The sequence below is a fragment of the Anser anser genome, assembly GCF_964211835.1.
Source record: "Anser anser genome assembly, chromosome: 3".
NCBI classification, from domain to species: domain Eukaryota; kingdom Metazoa; phylum Chordata; class Aves; order Anseriformes; family Anatidae; genus Anser; species Anser anser.
The window spans coordinates 104,024,452-104,040,571 of NC_139722.1; the positions used below are offsets into that span (position 1 = coordinate 104,024,452).

At 44.8% G+C, this 16,120-nt stretch overlaps 1 protein-coding gene across 4 annotated transcripts in view; it reads left to right on the plus strand.

The window, feature by feature from the left end:
- Positions 1-3,887: 3,887 nt before the first annotated feature.
- Positions 3,888-16,120, plus strand: part of COQ8A (coenzyme Q8A) — a 39,509-nt gene continuing 27,276 nt past the window's right edge. Inside the window, exons 1-2 of one of the 4 annotated variants that reach the window (XM_083831238.1) lie at positions 3,888-4,029; positions 14,974-15,168. In XM_083831238.1, the coding sequence (XP_083687364.1) occupies positions 14,992-15,168 (177 nt within the window). In that variant the 5' untranslated portion in view covers positions 3,888-4,029; positions 14,974-14,991. Of the gene's footprint in view, positions 4,103-14,973; positions 15,169-16,120 lie in introns of all 4 variants that reach the window. The other 3 variants (XM_083831237.1, XM_083831240.1, XM_083831239.1) reach the window with 3 other exon arrangements.

Sequence of the window (16,120 nt, forward strand, 5' to 3'; positions counted from 1 at the left end):
CGTGGAGATCTGCTCCGTGTGGGACCCATGGGCTGCAGGGGGACAGCCTGCTCCACCAGGGGCCTCTCCACAGGCCGCAGGGGAACTGCTGCTGCGTGCCTGGAGCACCTCCTGCCCTCCATCTTAACTTATCTTGGTGTATGCAGGACTGTTTCTCACTGCTCTCTCTCTCTCAGATGCTGGAGTGCAGCAGTTATTTTTCTCTTTCTTAAATCTGCTCTCACAGAGGCACAACCAATGTCACTCATTGGGTCGGCTCTGAACAGTGGTGGGTCCCTTTTGGAGCCGTCTGGAGTCAGCTTTGACACAAGGCAGCTTCTGGACTCTTCTCTCAGAGGCCACCCTTGCAGACCCCTGCTACTAAAACTTGTCATATAAACCCAACACAGATGCAAATTAAACAGCAGCAGGAAGAATGGTTTACCACACGGGAATAAAGTGAACCAGCCAGGCCTGTCTTTGAAAGATTGGAAGAGCTTTATCCCTTGCTTGTTCTGCCTACATCTCAAATTATGACAGCATGCTCATGCAGAAATGCGTGGAATTCTCCATGCTCAGCACAGTGAGTAAGACATATTTCACAATTAATGCTGACCTGACGCAAGTTAGGTGGCATTACAAAGGAACTTAGAACTGGCGTGCAAATTCAGTACATCTCTAGATAAAAGAGCGTCCTCAAAGAAAGACATCTCAAATATATCTCTTTTCTGAGGAAGGTAAAGATTACCTTTCTTTTAGAAAAAAAAGTATGGACTTAACCACAAATTTAATAGTTAATTTGCATAGATTCCTGGAAATGTCAGTATTGACTACATATTTTAGACAAAACTTTTTGAGGCTAGTACCTTGTTAAAGCCACATTTTTGCATCACCTAACGCATCCAGTCTTCATCCAGTTCTCAGACAAGAAAGTCTCATGTTTGGCCTTTCCATTTCAGATATATTGTGTCTATGCATGGTCTGTGCCATGGCAATGAAGTAAAAATGTGTCTTCCTTGGGGAATTTTTTCTTAACCTTTTAAGTTCAAATTTAGCAAATCACCTTTGGTGTCAACAGATGAAGGTAAGGGATATAATTGTCCCACTATATAGAGCAGGGAAGTTTGGAACTAGCAGATCAACAGTAATATTCACCAGCTGCAGAGCTGAACCCCTATACACATTTGTAGCAGACCATTGATCCAGTGTCCTTTACAACTTCACAAAACCTGCACCTCCAACCAGCTTTGAAGTAGGTCCTTCAGTGTGGATTTAAGTACTCACTTCAGACTACTAGTTAGCTAAAAACGTTGGACAAAACAAGCAATTAACATGGCTGAAATCAAAGCTCAGGGCTGTTTGTTCATTAGTCCTGTAAGTTATGCTATGACTAGAGGGCATTTATGAGAATAAACAAACTATTATATTGTAAGAATAAATGAACTATTTAATCCTTAAACCTTGTCCAAATATACTTCTGCACTAATGCAGCCTTGCAGCAAATACATCATAAAGAATGCTTTGTATTATTTTTCAGTCAGGAAAGTTGTTGAAGCATGTGCTTACCAAAGCAGAAGAAACCCCCCCACAATTCAGGTGGAAACAGTTAGAGACCTGCTGCTCCACCTGGACTGTCACAAGTCCATGGGGCCAGATGGGATCCACCCAAGGGTGCTGAGGGAGTTGGCGGATGTGATTGCTGGGGTGCTTTCCATCATCTGTCAGCGCTCACGGTCATCCGGAGAGGTCCCAGATGGCTGGAGACTTGCTAAGGTGACGCCCATCTATAAGAAGGGCCGTAAGGAGGACCCGGGGAACTACAGGCCTGTCAGCCTGACCTCGATGCCAGGAAAGGTGATGGAACAGCTCATCTTGAGTGCAATCACACAGCATATGTGGGACAACCAGGGGATCAGGCCCAGTCAGCACAGGTTCATGAAAGGCAAGTCCTGCCTGACCAACCTCATCTCCTTCTATGACTGGGTGACCCACCTGGTGGATGAGGGAAAGCCTGTTGACGTAGTCTCTTCAGCAAGGCCTTTGACACGGTCTCCCACAGTATTCTCCTGGAGAAGCTGGCAGGCCATGGCTTGGGCAGGTACGCTCTTTGCTGGGGTAAAAACTGGCTGGATGGCCGGGCCCAGAGAGTGGTGGTGAACGGAGTGAAATCCAGCTGGTGACCGGTCACCTGTGGTGCTCCCCAGGGGTCGATGTTGGGGCCCATCCTCTTTAATATCTTTATTAATAACTTGGACGAGGGAATTGAGTGCACCCTCAGTAAGTTTGCAGACAACACCAAGTTGGGGGGGGAAGTGTTGATCTGCTGGAGGGTAGGAAGGCCCTGCAGAGGGACCTGGACAGGTTGGGTCAATGGGCAGAGGCGAATGGGATGAGGTTCAACATGGCCAAGTGCCAGGTCCTGCACTTTGGCCACAACAACCCCATGCAGTGCTACAGCCCTGGGGCAGAGTGGCTGGAAAGCTGTGCAGAGGAAAAGGATCTGGGGGTGCTGGTTGATGCTCGCCTGAACATGACCTGGCAGTGTGCCCAGGTGGCCAAGAAGGCCCATGGCATCCTGGCTTGTATCAGGAATAGTGTAGCCAGCAGGAGCAGGGAGGTGATCGTCCCCCTGTACTCTGCTCTGGTGAGGCCGCACCTCAAGTGCTGTGTTCAGCTTTGGGCCCTTCGCTACAAGAAGGACATCGAGGTCCTGGAGCGTGCCCAGAGAAGTGCTACGAAGCTGGTGAGGGGCCCAGAACACAAGTCCTGTGAGGAGCGCCTGAGGGAACTGGGGGTGTTTGGTCTGGAGAAGAGGAGGCTCAGAGGAGACCTTATTGCTCTCTACAACTGCCTGAAAGGAAGCTGTGGGGAGCTGGGGGTCAGCCTCTTTTCACTGGTAACTACTGATAGGTCTAGAGGGAATGGCCTCGAGTTGTGCCAGGGGAGGTTTAGGTCAGAAATTAGGAGAAAAAACATAAAGCCCTGAAGAGAACGCTCTGGGGGGACCTTATAGCAGCCTCTGAGTACCTAAAGGGGGCCTACAAGAAAGCTGGAGAGGGACTCTTTGTCAGGGGAAAATGATAGAACAGGGGATAATGGCTTTAAAATAAAAGAGGGTAGATTTAAATTAGATAAAAAGAAGAAATTATTTATTACAACGGTGGTAAGGCACTGGACAAGGTTGAAGCTGTGGGTGCCCCATCCCTGGAGGTGCTCAAGGCCAGGCTGGATGGGGCTTTGGGCAACCTGGTCTGGTGGGAGGTGTCCCTGCCCATGGCAGGGGGTTGGAACTGGATGATTCTTGAGGGTCCCTTCCAAACCAAACCATCATGTGATTTAATGTAGTAGTTGCTACTTTGAGATGCTACATTTCTGGAATAATTCTTCAGGAATGCATTCTGCAGTGTTTTTAAGTCAATGCTTAGAAAAACACCTCACGTCCAAAAGAACACTTCTTGGATACAGAACCCCCAAAACCAGTGCTGCTCCTTTATTTTATTATTTATCTGGTTCCTGCTAAGCACACAGCCCTCCGCGCCGTCTCTGGGTATCAACCAGCCCCATTACTCCTGCCCAGTGCGGGGAACCACCACCCCCCGAGCCCCGTGAGGCGAGGGCTGAGCACGCCGCCCTCCTCCCCCTCCGCAGGGCAGGCCTGACGGGGGATTTTCCTCTCTCGCGGGCAGATCCCGCCCAGCCCAGCCCAGCCCGCCTCCGCCCGCCCGCGGGCTGCGGGCGCGGAGCGGCGACAGCGGGGCCGGGCCGTGCCACACGCGCCTCACGCCTCGCGCGGCGCCGCCGCCACCGCCGCACGGACCTCACGAGCCTCACGTCCCCCTGCAGCCGCCACGCGCACCGCCCTCCCCGCCCCTCATTGGCCCGCGCCCCGCCCGGGCCCTCCTGCCATTGGTGGGAGCGCGCGGCGCACGGGCTCGGCACGCTCCTCGGCGGCCCTTCCGCGGCGGGCAGGGCGTGGGCAGCGGCGGAGCCAATGGGAGCGCGGCGGGGGCGGGGCTCGCGGCCGGGCCTGGGCAGGGGGCGGCTCGTGAGGTAAACAGGCGCGCGGGCCCGGCCGGGAGCGGGCTGAGGGGAGCGGGCCGAGGGGGCGGCGGGCCGCGGCCGGGTGAGCGCTGAGGGAGCCGGGCTGAGGGGTGATGGGGAGGGGAGGGGAAGGGAAGGGAGGAAGGGGAGAGGGGAAGGGAGGGGAAGGGGAAGGGACGGGGAAGGGACGGGGAAGGGACCTGCGTGGCTTGTGCCCCGCGTGGCTTGTGCCCCGCGTGGCTTGTGCCCCTCAGAGCCCGTCTGCCAGGTGTCCGCCTTACCCTGGGCAATCACTGGAAAAATGCTCAGCCTTCGGCCGTGCTGCATAAATTTGCTGGTCTAGCCTTATTTTCTTTTTCCTCCGGGAATGTTCCTGCTTGAGGATGGTCATAGAATAAATATTAGCTTTCCCGAGCTTGTTTGCGGCTGAAATGGAGGAGGAGAAAAATAACATGAGACCTCAAGCCTTGGTAATGTATCCGAGGGAATAATCATACTTTTCACGGACTTGTGGAGCCTCTGTAACAAAGTCATCAGGGATTAATGGGCTGGTGCATAGTTCTAAACAGGCTCTGAGCAAGCAGACTATAAATAACTGCAGATATAAAAGTTTGGCTGGTATTCGCAGTTCCTGACCATCCAAACTTCTGCAGAACTGTTACATAATGGCACTATTTCTGATATCCCACCCTGGTCAGATTGCATCCAGCAAGAATGCAGGTGGGGAACTTTTTTTTTGCAGTCCTTCTGGGTAATGGAAATCCAAACTTCTCAGTAAGCTGTATGGAAAAATAAAGAAGTTAGAAAGCTGCATTTTATAAAAACGAAGCAGACTTTTACTTAGCGTTTAAGCAAAAAGAAATGTAAAAGGATACAAAAGATTTTTATTTTAATAACCTACAGTATACTTTTTCTGTAAAGAATTAGTCTAATAACTTTTGGCATTTATTTCCTCGGTTGCTCGTCCTTAGATTGCTTCGCTAAGCTGGGTATGTTCCTTGAGCATATGCAAAATGATTCTTAGCACGAGGTGCAGAAAGATAATGGTCAAAATCAATAGCAGATTGATCAGTGACTTCAGAAGGGGTTCAGAAATTGCTCTGAGTCAAAGGCTAAAAGCAGATAGGTATCCGTCATTTAAAGAGAGTGTGGGGGTCTTGCATTTTTGTGCCATGATATAAGTACTTTGTCTTGCACGTTTGTGCCATGTCATAAGTGCTTCATCTCTCATTTTTACCTAGATAGAAAAAAGTCTAGCTGTGGCTCATGTGCTTACCCATCTGCTTGCTGTTAGACCTGAGGACTTGAAGTATTTACAAAATGCAGGAATTTCTTTGCTGTTAGCAATGACCTTAGTAGCCTTAAATAAGATATGCTTAAAATAAGCAGTTGTATATTGGTCAGTCTTAATCAACTGGGGGGGGGGAAAGGGGGAATAGGCGACCTCCTGAGTGTCTCCTTTTTAAAAATAAAGTGGTGTGATAAGTAGAAGAAAAGGTCAGAAGATGTGGAGAATTCCCTTACGTGTTTACCATCTGAGTGTTGATCGCCTTGTTTCATTGCTGTCAAGGACAATTCTGCGCTGGGCAATGCAGCTCTGGTTGTTTCATTTGTGATATTTAGAGCAGGTTAATAATAGCTCGTATGGAATCTTTGCAGCAGGAACAGAGCTTGTTTTGGCTTCTAGTCCTCCAACAGTCCTTGTACAGGCAAGTGGTGGACTGTTGTTTCACACCTTGTTTGTCAAGTTACATTATGTTTCTAGAAAGTGAAAGAGAAGAGGGGTAGTAGCTTAAGGCTTAGTTTCTAACTTTCCTTATGTTTAACTGCTTGGCTGGTGAATGAACTTATTTGTAGGCAAAGAATTTTTTTATTTTTTCTGTGCTTTTAAAAATTGTTTTAATATGGAAAGTAGGGGTGGTGCGTTCATCATGTTCTTTTATCTTGTGTGTCATGGTATATTCTGGATTGGTTCCGCTGACTTGCTAAACACATCTCAGTGTTGTACAGATGGTAGCTTATACTTATGAAGTTCTATTACCGTGTTTGTTTCGCCCCTACAATTTATTTTTTTTTGTGTGTGTGTGTGTAGATTAGATCTTCATGTAGCTTCTTTATTGCTGCTTAGATCTCCTTTTTCACCAATTACACAGTGGATTTTTGGGCATGCTGATTAAATGTACTGTAAAAACACTTAGTATTCTGAAATGTCACAGTGCTCAGCAAGAGAGTAATCGGGACTGGGAAAGAGGTAATTGGGTAGTAAGTAAAATGAGTGTTTCTTTCACAGAACTCTTCTAAAATTAGGCGTCATAAATTTTGTTACATATCGAAGTGTTGTACATATCACTATCACTATGGGAAGCTTGGGGTTTTCAGAGGCTTTCAAGTTGTGTGAAGCTTTGACTCTTCTAGTCAGGAAAAACAGTATGTTGATTCTGTATTGTATGGAATACGATCTCACAAAATCTGTGCAGTGAGAGCACAAATAATCCTATATTGTAGATCGTGTGTTATCTTTGAGAGCTTGCAGATTAGGCCTAGTGGTGAGTTATGAGCTGTATAGAGCTCGCTGCGCTGATTTACCGTAGTGTCAGAGATATCCCTCTGTATGATCACTAGTAGCTTAACTAAACAACTTGCCTGAGGACTGTGGCAGAGCTGTTATGTAGATGCTGATAGGCCATGCCCCCTTTCAGCACTGCGGTCACAGAACGGTGGAGGCTGGAAGGGACCTCTGGAGTTCGTCGGGTTCTACCGCCCTGCTCAAGCAGGGGCACCTAAAGCCCATTACACAGGACTATGTCCAGGCAGCTTCTGAAGACCTCCAAGGAGGGAGACTCCACAGCCTCAGGTGCCAGTGCTCGGTCACCTGCACAGTCGAGAAGTGCTTCCTAATGTTTAGATGGAACCTCCTGTGTTCAGTTCTCCGCCCGTTGCCTCTTGTCCTGTCACTGAGCACCACTGAAAAGAGGTTATCTCTGCCTTCTTTGCACCTATATATCAGGCATTTATACACATTTATAAAATCCCTCCTAAGCCTCCTCTTCTCCAGGCTGAACACTCCCAGCTCTCTCAGCCTCTCCCCGTAGGACAGGCGGTTACTCCCCAGGTGCAGGACTTCGCAATTCTCCTTGTTGAACTTTGTGAGATCCTTGTGAGCACACCTTTTCAGCCTGTCCGGGTCCTGCAGGATGGCAGCATGACCTTCTGGTGAGTCAGTCGTTCCCCAGAGTTTTGTGTCCTCTGCAAATATAGAGGGGGGGCACTCTATCATATTGTCCAGGTTGTTAATGAAGGTGTTAAACAGGACTGGACCCAGTATTGACCCCTGGGGTACTACACTTGTTACTGGCCCCCAACTAGATGTGCCACTGGCCACTACCCCCTGGGCCCAGCTGTTCAGCCAGTTTTTGATCCAACTCCCTGCCTGCTCATCCAGCCCATACATCAACAGCTTCTCTATGGCTGTCTTATGGGGGACAGTGTCAAAAGCCTTACTGACGTCTAGGAAGGCATTATCCACTGCTCTCCTGGCACCCATCATCTGGTCATTTCAGTGTAGAACCTTACCAGGTTGGTCGAGCATAACTTCCCCCTGGTGAATGCATGCTGACTACACCTGGTGATTTTCTTCGTTTGTCTGGAAATGGTTTCATCACCTTTGCTTCCCTAAGGATTTTAAACTCCACCGTTTCATGGTCACTGCAGCTGTGGCTGCCTTTGGCCTTCACATTCCCAACAAACACTTCCTTTTTAGTGAGAATTAGATCAATTCATGCCTTCTTGCAGCAGTCTCCTTTGCCTCTTCTTGCATCCTATAATTTTTTTCTTCTTACAGAAAGATTCTGACACAGCCAGAACAAGAAACATTACCAGCTCCTTAGCTATGTGAGCTAAGGGGGCTATGAATAGACTAGTATGTGTTGTAAGTTACTAAATTTGAACATAACCCTGGTCTCCTGGGCAATGTTGAAAGGCATGGGATCTGCATAGATATGCACACCTCCAGGATCAATAGTGGGAGGCCGAGGTGTTTGACCTGCTGTTCACAGTGATAACAGGGGTTATGTTCGGTGTGCAAGTCTGTGCCAGCCATAGATGAAAATGCGTAGTACCTCGTGCTGACTTTTTAAGTAGTGACTTAAGACATAGCGTGCGTGGTTCTGTCTCTGTCTGCAAAAAGGATTATAAGAAAAAGGTCATCTTATACCCGAGGAAGATAGATTTATAGTAAAGTTATAGGGTGTGTCTAGTTTTCCAAGAAGGTTATGATTCTAATCATATTTTTTTTATACCTTTGCTTGTTCATCATTTAATCCTTCAGATGTGTCTGTTATCAATATGTTGGTAAGATGCTGGCTATGAATCCTAGTTTCATTTTGCTCTATAGTGTTTTGTTGTTTTAAGTACACTTGAATTCTAGACCGTATGCTGTAAGGGGCGGTTTGCTTAGGAGAGAGCACTATTTCTCTTCCCAGCTCTGGCACTGACATGTTATGTGACTTTGGGTAAATTACTTGCTGACTTCCCTGTGTAATAGAGAACTTAGAAAACAGTCCCATTTCTGTAGCTCTTTGCGATGTACTAGTGAAGACTTGATACCTCTTTAAATACAAGAGGAAAAGCTTTCATTTTCTCAAGAATATGGTCTTAAGTAATGGTGTGTTTTATTTGAAAGGAATCTCACTTGTTTGCGAGATGGAGCTTTTTATTGCTTTCCAGTTTCCAAATTGCATTCTGCATGCTTTAAGAAAAGTAAAACTTGAAATAAAAACAATTACAAAATGATAGTGTGTGTAGAAAAACAAAACAAAACAAAAACAACCCACAACTGCCAACTGATAGCCTCCCTCCTTCCTACTTGGCATTCAAGTTCAGAGCACGAGCTCCGCAGGGAGCCCTGTCGGTTGCCTGTGTGAAGCCTCACGCTATGAAGCCGTGCAGATCCCTGTGTATCAGGCAGGGCACCGAATGCAGTGGTCTCTTCTCTCCTAACTGATAAAGTGACTCGGAGAGCATAAAGCTACTCTGCAAACATGGACAGAGAGGTTTGTCATGTTTGTTTTCTGTTTGAAGTGCAAACATTTGGATTTGATCAGTAGAGCTTTAGTGTAACATTCTTGTAAATGCTCCAGGTTAGAGCTCTTGTACTGTGGAAAATTCGGTTTTTGAAGGGATGCTGTATAACAACACTGACAGAGGGATGTCTTGGAACTTGTTAACTGTGTCAATTGTGGTTTTGTCCAAGTTTGCCATAAAAACAAAAGTGTAAATTCAGCTTCTACTAGTTCAGTGTGTTAAATATATGCTTCAAATATGACATCTGCCCAAATCTAATGTTAACTTGTGTGTTTCAGTCATGGTCCATTTTTGTTTTAATGAACAATTGTCCATGCTGCTGGATAAAGGAGCCACATGCATAAAACCCAACTTTTTTCACAGTATTTTTGAGAATTATTCTTGTGATTAAGGCTACACTTGTGCTTACAGCTTTTGAGCTATATAGAGGATTATTATAAGTAGTGTCCAGTGCATAAAAAGGAGGGAAAAGCAACAACAAAACCCAATAGCTTTGTGTGGCTGGAACTGAGTCAACTGTGGATGAAGATGACAGGCCCGCAGTAGCCCTCCGCTAGGGTTAATGGTCGGGATTAATGTGATTATTTGTGAAATTAAATTACTGCTAGGTTGTAGCACAACAGAGCTTTTGATCTGTTCACGAGGAATAGATCGTGTGAGGACTGCTGCTTTTGGTTGTATTACCTTGGTGGAGGAAGAGGGGACTGTAAATGCTGCTTTGCATCAGTGCTGGTTGAAATGGGGATTGGAAGAAACAGCCTCGTAATTCCAGGATCAAAGGGTAGTGGAGTAAAGTGTGTCACTTCTTACATCCAGAAACCCGCCTTTCTGAAAGGAAAAATGGTGAATGATGGGTAGTGGCTTGATAGCCCCTGCTTTGGAGAGTTTATACTCCAGTTAGAAAACCAAACTAGTGTCATCACAGCCACGATGCAACAGAGCAAGAAAGTGTGAAAATGGCATAAATCTTTGCTTGCCTGGATAGTGTATTTTAAAGACCTTAGAATGAGGTAAATGAAACTTTTTTTTTTTTTTTTGGTCCCCGAATTGCAAATACTTATTTTATTGGAGCAGGAGCAGAACCCAGTCTTGGAGAAAAGTGAGTGAGTTTTAGCTTTAAAATCAAAACAAATCAGATCTACATCAGTGTAGTGGGAAACGTGTGCCTGGGGCAGAATTTATTAGTGTATTGTATCGAGACTATTATAGGGGAAGTGAACTGTGATGAGGGAATGCACTCTCTTGCTAGGATCTTAATTGTGAATGCATTATTTCTACATTTCTGTCACTTGCCAGAAGCGGTTATGAAGCCTTGTGAATTCTGGTGGAAAGATGCATTTGTCTACCAGGCAGCCCACTTCTATCAGTGCACGTACTGCTGTTACAATGATCAGAGAGTAAACAAGTTCTGCCTGCCTTTCAAAGGTGTTTGTCTTGAATTGCATTGGAAAACTTTCTGTGCAAGGGTAGTTTTAAAGTTGCTTTCAGAGACTTGAATTTAGTTTAAGGAGGCTTGAATCAAAGCCACGGGGCAGAAGTCTAATAATTGAACTCTTAGTTCTGTTGCAGGTCAGATCTTTAAACAAATTTCCTTTGAAGTGGAAACGTACATGAGATGCAAGGAGAGAGAAGAATGAAGGGATAAGCAAGGCACATATTCAGTGTAGTTTAAAGGAAAGAGATAAGTTACAGAGCATCTTAATGAATAACACTTGTTTTGAAGTTACTGTAGTCTGCTGCTGAGCTTAGGGCCATGGAAAAAGTGTGCTGAGTACCTGGTCACTTGTATCTTGTTTGTGGTTGTGGGTTTTTAAAACGCTTTATTACATCTATTTTTTTTTAATTTCATATTGTTGCCACAGCTACTTTAGCGTTCGTGGTGTGGGTGGTTTTAACACTGATTCCAAGATTATAGTCCTTGTTTAGATACAACGAAGATAACAGTGATTGTGATGATGGAAAATAGGAAGGGGGAGGGCACAGAGATTGAATTACATGCTTATGAAGGAAACAGTGTAAACAATTATCTGCCTTACTATTTGTACTGTCTGATGTTTTTCATTTTTAACTCATTTAAAAGAGAAGTTGGAGATGATGTAGGCGCTTAAAATTACCTAGAGGGGAACGTGGGCTAGTGCAAAACTGCTCTGTGGTGGTGGGCCTGTATGGGGCTTGTTTGTTTATTTAAATTGACAGTAGATGAGCATCTTTCTTGTGGGTATAGTAAACTGTTGGTGGTAGAGAAGTAATTCCTCTGCGCTGAGAGAGCTGTATGTTTGGAAGAAAGTTTTCAAAAATATTTCTGGTGTATTTCTGTAGGATTAGAAGGCTCCGTATGCTTAATCACTGTCCTGTGTATGTGCACACATACACATGTAATGTGCACATATGAATAGGATTCTGGGCTGTACAAGCACCTAGAAAAACATGGAGTAAGAGAATGGTCTGTGTGTCTGCATAAGCACATGCTAACACATGGAAAAGAAGAGGAACAAATGAAGACATGTTTTGAAAACAGTACAAATATAACAATTTATTTGTTGCCTGTTGTGAGGCTTTTTGTTCCGGTGCTTGGGTTACTTGTTATACTTGCTTAATCCTGCAGTCCAGTAGTCTGGTATGCTGAAGAAGGAAGGAAATGTGGTTATTTACTGAAGGACAGTGGCTTTTTGGCAGGTGGTTATTGCACACAGGAGTCTCCCAGGCAGCTTTCATTACTACCTGATTTAGTTTTGTGGCACTGCAGCAGGGCTCAAAGCCTTGTGCGATGTCAGGAGGCTGTATACCTACCAGTGATCCATCTAACCCACATCAGCCCCCCCACCTGCCATGTGAATTTTGCCCAGTGCCCAAGGGTGGCTCGGTTCTAAGCCTCCTCAGTTATGTGCTGCCCTTTCCATGCTAGAAGTTGTGGGCGCTTTCCATAGGTTAATTCAACTGTGATATTGCCTATTCTTGGAAAACAGCTGGTAGTTGACATTTGTCAGCTTTCTGATCCAGGTTTGCAGGCACTCTGATAGCTTGTGCAGATGTGACCAACTTGTCCATGTCCATACAGAAAGGCCTCTTCTTTGCCAGTGCTAGGTAATGACTCCTCAGGAGACAAGTCAAGTGTAACATAAACTTCATATGTTAGGACCAATTGTTTGAAACAACCTCTTTAAATCACTTTGGTAGAGCTTGCTTATGCCTTTTTTTTTTTCTTGTTTTAGTTGTAGCATGAACAGAGCTTAGCGTAAGAAAAAAACATATCTTGCCTCCTGTCTGTACTGGGTATTGATGTGTGTGTATTGTTGGGGTTACATACCAATCTTCTGTTGCTCTCTTTGTTTTCATGTTTCCCGTCTGTCCTTGTGCTCATCTTTTTCATTGAAGAAAGAAGATAATTCTACTAATTCTTGGTTACTTTTTGTGTATAGTCTTTTTCCCTTCGTGATTATCTAGCAGGTGTTTTCTTTCATGCTTTCCCCTTCTGGCTGCAGTAACCTCATTAGTGTCTTCTTTCTAAGCCATTTTCAGGATAACTGACCCATGTGTCCTGCTAAGTGTGGGATCTACAAAACTAGATTTTTTCCAGTTGAGGAAAATGCCTCCAGTATCAATCAGTTCAGTTCTTGTTGCACTTAGCTCCCACCCTCATAGCTCTTGATAAGGGATATAGACATTAGCCGAATGTTCTTTTCTCTTGGTGTCTGTTGCCAAAGGAGTAATAATTTCTGTGTGTGTGCGTGTTTGTTTCCTCTGCATTTTCCTGTCCTTGCTTTGTCAGGTAAAGGTGAGGACTTGGTCTTCAGAAGATGAGGAACTGGAAGTAGATAGCTTACAGATACAATTCTGTTTAAATAGCAGGAATATGGTTTTGATTTTTCCATGTATGCTTCTCAGCCTTTTATGCTAGTAACTCTCCTTGGGGTTTTCTGCATTCTTTATTGAGCCATGCCTTGTCTTTGTGCTTGAGCTGTGGTTTCCTTTCAGTTTATTAGCTACCTGCAGGGAATCTGTGAAAGGTGGTTGAAAACAGCAAGTCAGTTGCCTGTAGGCTTCCGTTTGCTACACAGAGGCTGCTATTTCAGCAAGCGAAGAGGTGTGGGGCTGAATGGTGCATTGTAATAGCCCATCCTTTAGCTGTGCGGCATAGGAACGTGTTGCTGATGCTTCTGGGCTAAGAAACCACTTGCATGATCCCTAGATGGCTGTAACCACTGTGTGTAGGAAAGTGAGGATGGTAGCATGGATGTCAGAAGATTATCAGGAGCAATGATCCAAGTGCCATCTTTTATAGCCAAAGACTATAAAGGAGAATTGTTTGTCTTTTGCTTCATAATATATTTCACAATGGGAATTGCGCACAATATGATATAAAAGTGCATTTTGTAGCATTAAACTAGTGGTTAAATGCGACAGATTCAGAAATAACAGTTGTTACAGGTCTGGAGTTTAGGGATAGGTTTTGTAAGGTTAACCACAGAATAATGACTGGGTTCAACTTAATTTTTATTTTTACAGCTAACACACTAAACCTAGATGTGCGGCTAACACTTGACTATCTTTCTAACAACCATGCTTTAAAGCCTGTGATATATAATACTCGCTTCCTGGCTACAGCAATTATTCCTGGTTTTGATCACTGCTTAACAGGTGTTAATAAATGTCAGTGTACCTACCTAGGACATGACTTAATTTTGTGGTCTTGGTAGTGCTTGGTACCTGTTGAAGCCAGATTTTTACAAAAACCCTCAGAGAGAATATTCTACAGGTAAGGGTGAAGCTTAGGCAGCATCTTGTGCTAATAGTATGCCTCCATATTCTATGTCAGAAATCATGGATGTAGATGCAAGTCTTGGACCCTCCAAACTGCTTAAAACCCTACAGTCAATAATCCTTGCTGTGCTTGAAAGATGTGGGAGATAAGTGAAATAATAATAATAATCAGGTGAAACTCTCCCTTGCAAAATGGTTTTGGCATCCCAGCCAGCCCTGATTTTCTTTTACATGAATGACAGTGATAAATGAGAGCCAGTGTCCTGAGCCTAGCTGTCACTGGAGATAAAGAAGTTGGTTAACTTGTTCTTCTCACACCGTCCTGCATCCTGCAGTTCCTGGTTTGTATCTGAAGATGCTGAAATTGCATTAACTGCTGTGAATCTAAGATGGAGTGCCTCAGATAGGAAGGGATATGGAGTAGAAAGGTACAGCACTGTGGTGTGATGCATTCCAAATGGTGTGCAAGGCTGCGATAGGTGGGTGTTCTGAGCCTCGTTACGTTTACAGCTGAAAGTAGCAGAACGAGGTACAAGTCAGGGACTGAGTGGACTGCCTTTGGAGGACAGACAAAGCTTACTGATTGGCATGGGAGTGAAGAAATTCAGCTACGTAAAATGAGCAGGTATGGCTCCAGGACAGTAATGGGATGTGGCAGCCATCAGTATGCTTCATCTGTGTTATCAGGCACTGAGAATACGTTCCATGGCCTGATAATCAAAAGTTGAATTCTAGTGCTTTAATCCTTTTTAAACATTTGGGAGGAATTAGGACAGCCTTTGCAGTGTTGCTGAAATTTATCTGTCTTTGATTCCTCCATTCAATGGTAACTTGAATATTTGTGTGAAGTCCTGGAACTCTGTCCTAACTCATGAACAGTCACAGTCAGAGAAGTGACACCTTACCTTTGCCTGGTAAGGTGACAGCCAACTGTCATTCCAGCTGGCTAAAGCGTTATCTGAGCTGCAAACAAATTTCTATGGTGGCTGGTTGTCAAAGGGAAACGAAATTGTCTGGTACATACTGCTCTGGCTCTTAAGTGATTTGAACCTAGTTCCAAACTTGTTCCTTGACCTCTTGCCTTTTTTTTTTTTCTTTTTCATCTTTCAGCAGAGAAAGAAATAAGTCATGGCGGGGGATGCCATCATGATCATGAGAGGTTTGACAAAGCTCAGTAAGGCCGTCCTGGAAACCCAAGCAGGACAGCTACGGCAGGTGATCCTTGGTGGCGATGCGGTTACTGTTGCAAGGAGTCTCCAGGTGGCTGCTGAACAGCAGTTTAGTTCTGCCTGGGGGAAAGTGCAGGTAAGAAAAGCTCTTGTGTGCATAGACTAGTATGATGTTCGGGCTCTTCCTCCAGGTACTCTGTGTTGTGAGAGGGCCTAGGAAATGCTGTCATGAACCAGAACCTAGCTCTGTGAAGCGCGAGGTAACTAATGCAGATGTTAGAACATGCCAGGAATTCTCCAAGGCTTCTGTAGTGTAAGTGCTTGAACAGGAATGCAAGGTGATGGTTACTGTTATGGTGGAGTGTGCTGGTTTCCGTTACTCATTGTTTAAGGCATGCTTCGCTCACTTTGTCTTGTCAAAGATTAAGTGCTTGGAAAGACTGGTCAGCAGTCTCCCTGAGACTTCATTCATTGATTACCTCAAGTTTGAATAAGTGAATGAGCTCTTCTAGAGTGAATTGCAATTATTTCAGTGTTACTTCCTTTTTTTTTTTTTTTCCACAGAACTGGTACATGTGATATATTCCAGAACAGCTCGGGGTCAGGTGTTTGCATGTTTGTCACTTGCAGCTGAGGCTGGATTTTCAGAAAAACTGGCTTTCAAATAAGGAACATAAGGAAAGCCAGACTTTTTTTTTTTTTAAAGCAGTGGCTTCTCTTACCAGACATGAGGATGGATATATAAGAGCTTCACATTTGCTATGTTGCCATCTCTTGGAAAAAGCGGGGCTTGTCTGTGGAAAAGAACTTCTATAAATCAAGATCAATCATCATTTAGAATGACATTGTAGCCCAGATCATGATTTTGAAGCAAAAACTAATGGGTGAGGTTTTGGTGATATTTTATGCAACGCTTGGACTGTCATGACGGTTGCCTATAGCTTCAATCCTAGAATCTGTGCCTGTGTTACCTTTGTCATATTTAAGTCTTAGGGTATTTCTCAAGACAAAGCTATTGCAGACTTAAATATGACAAAGGTAACACAGGCACAGGGATAGTGCTTTGTTTTGCCTTCGTCTCCCTTTTG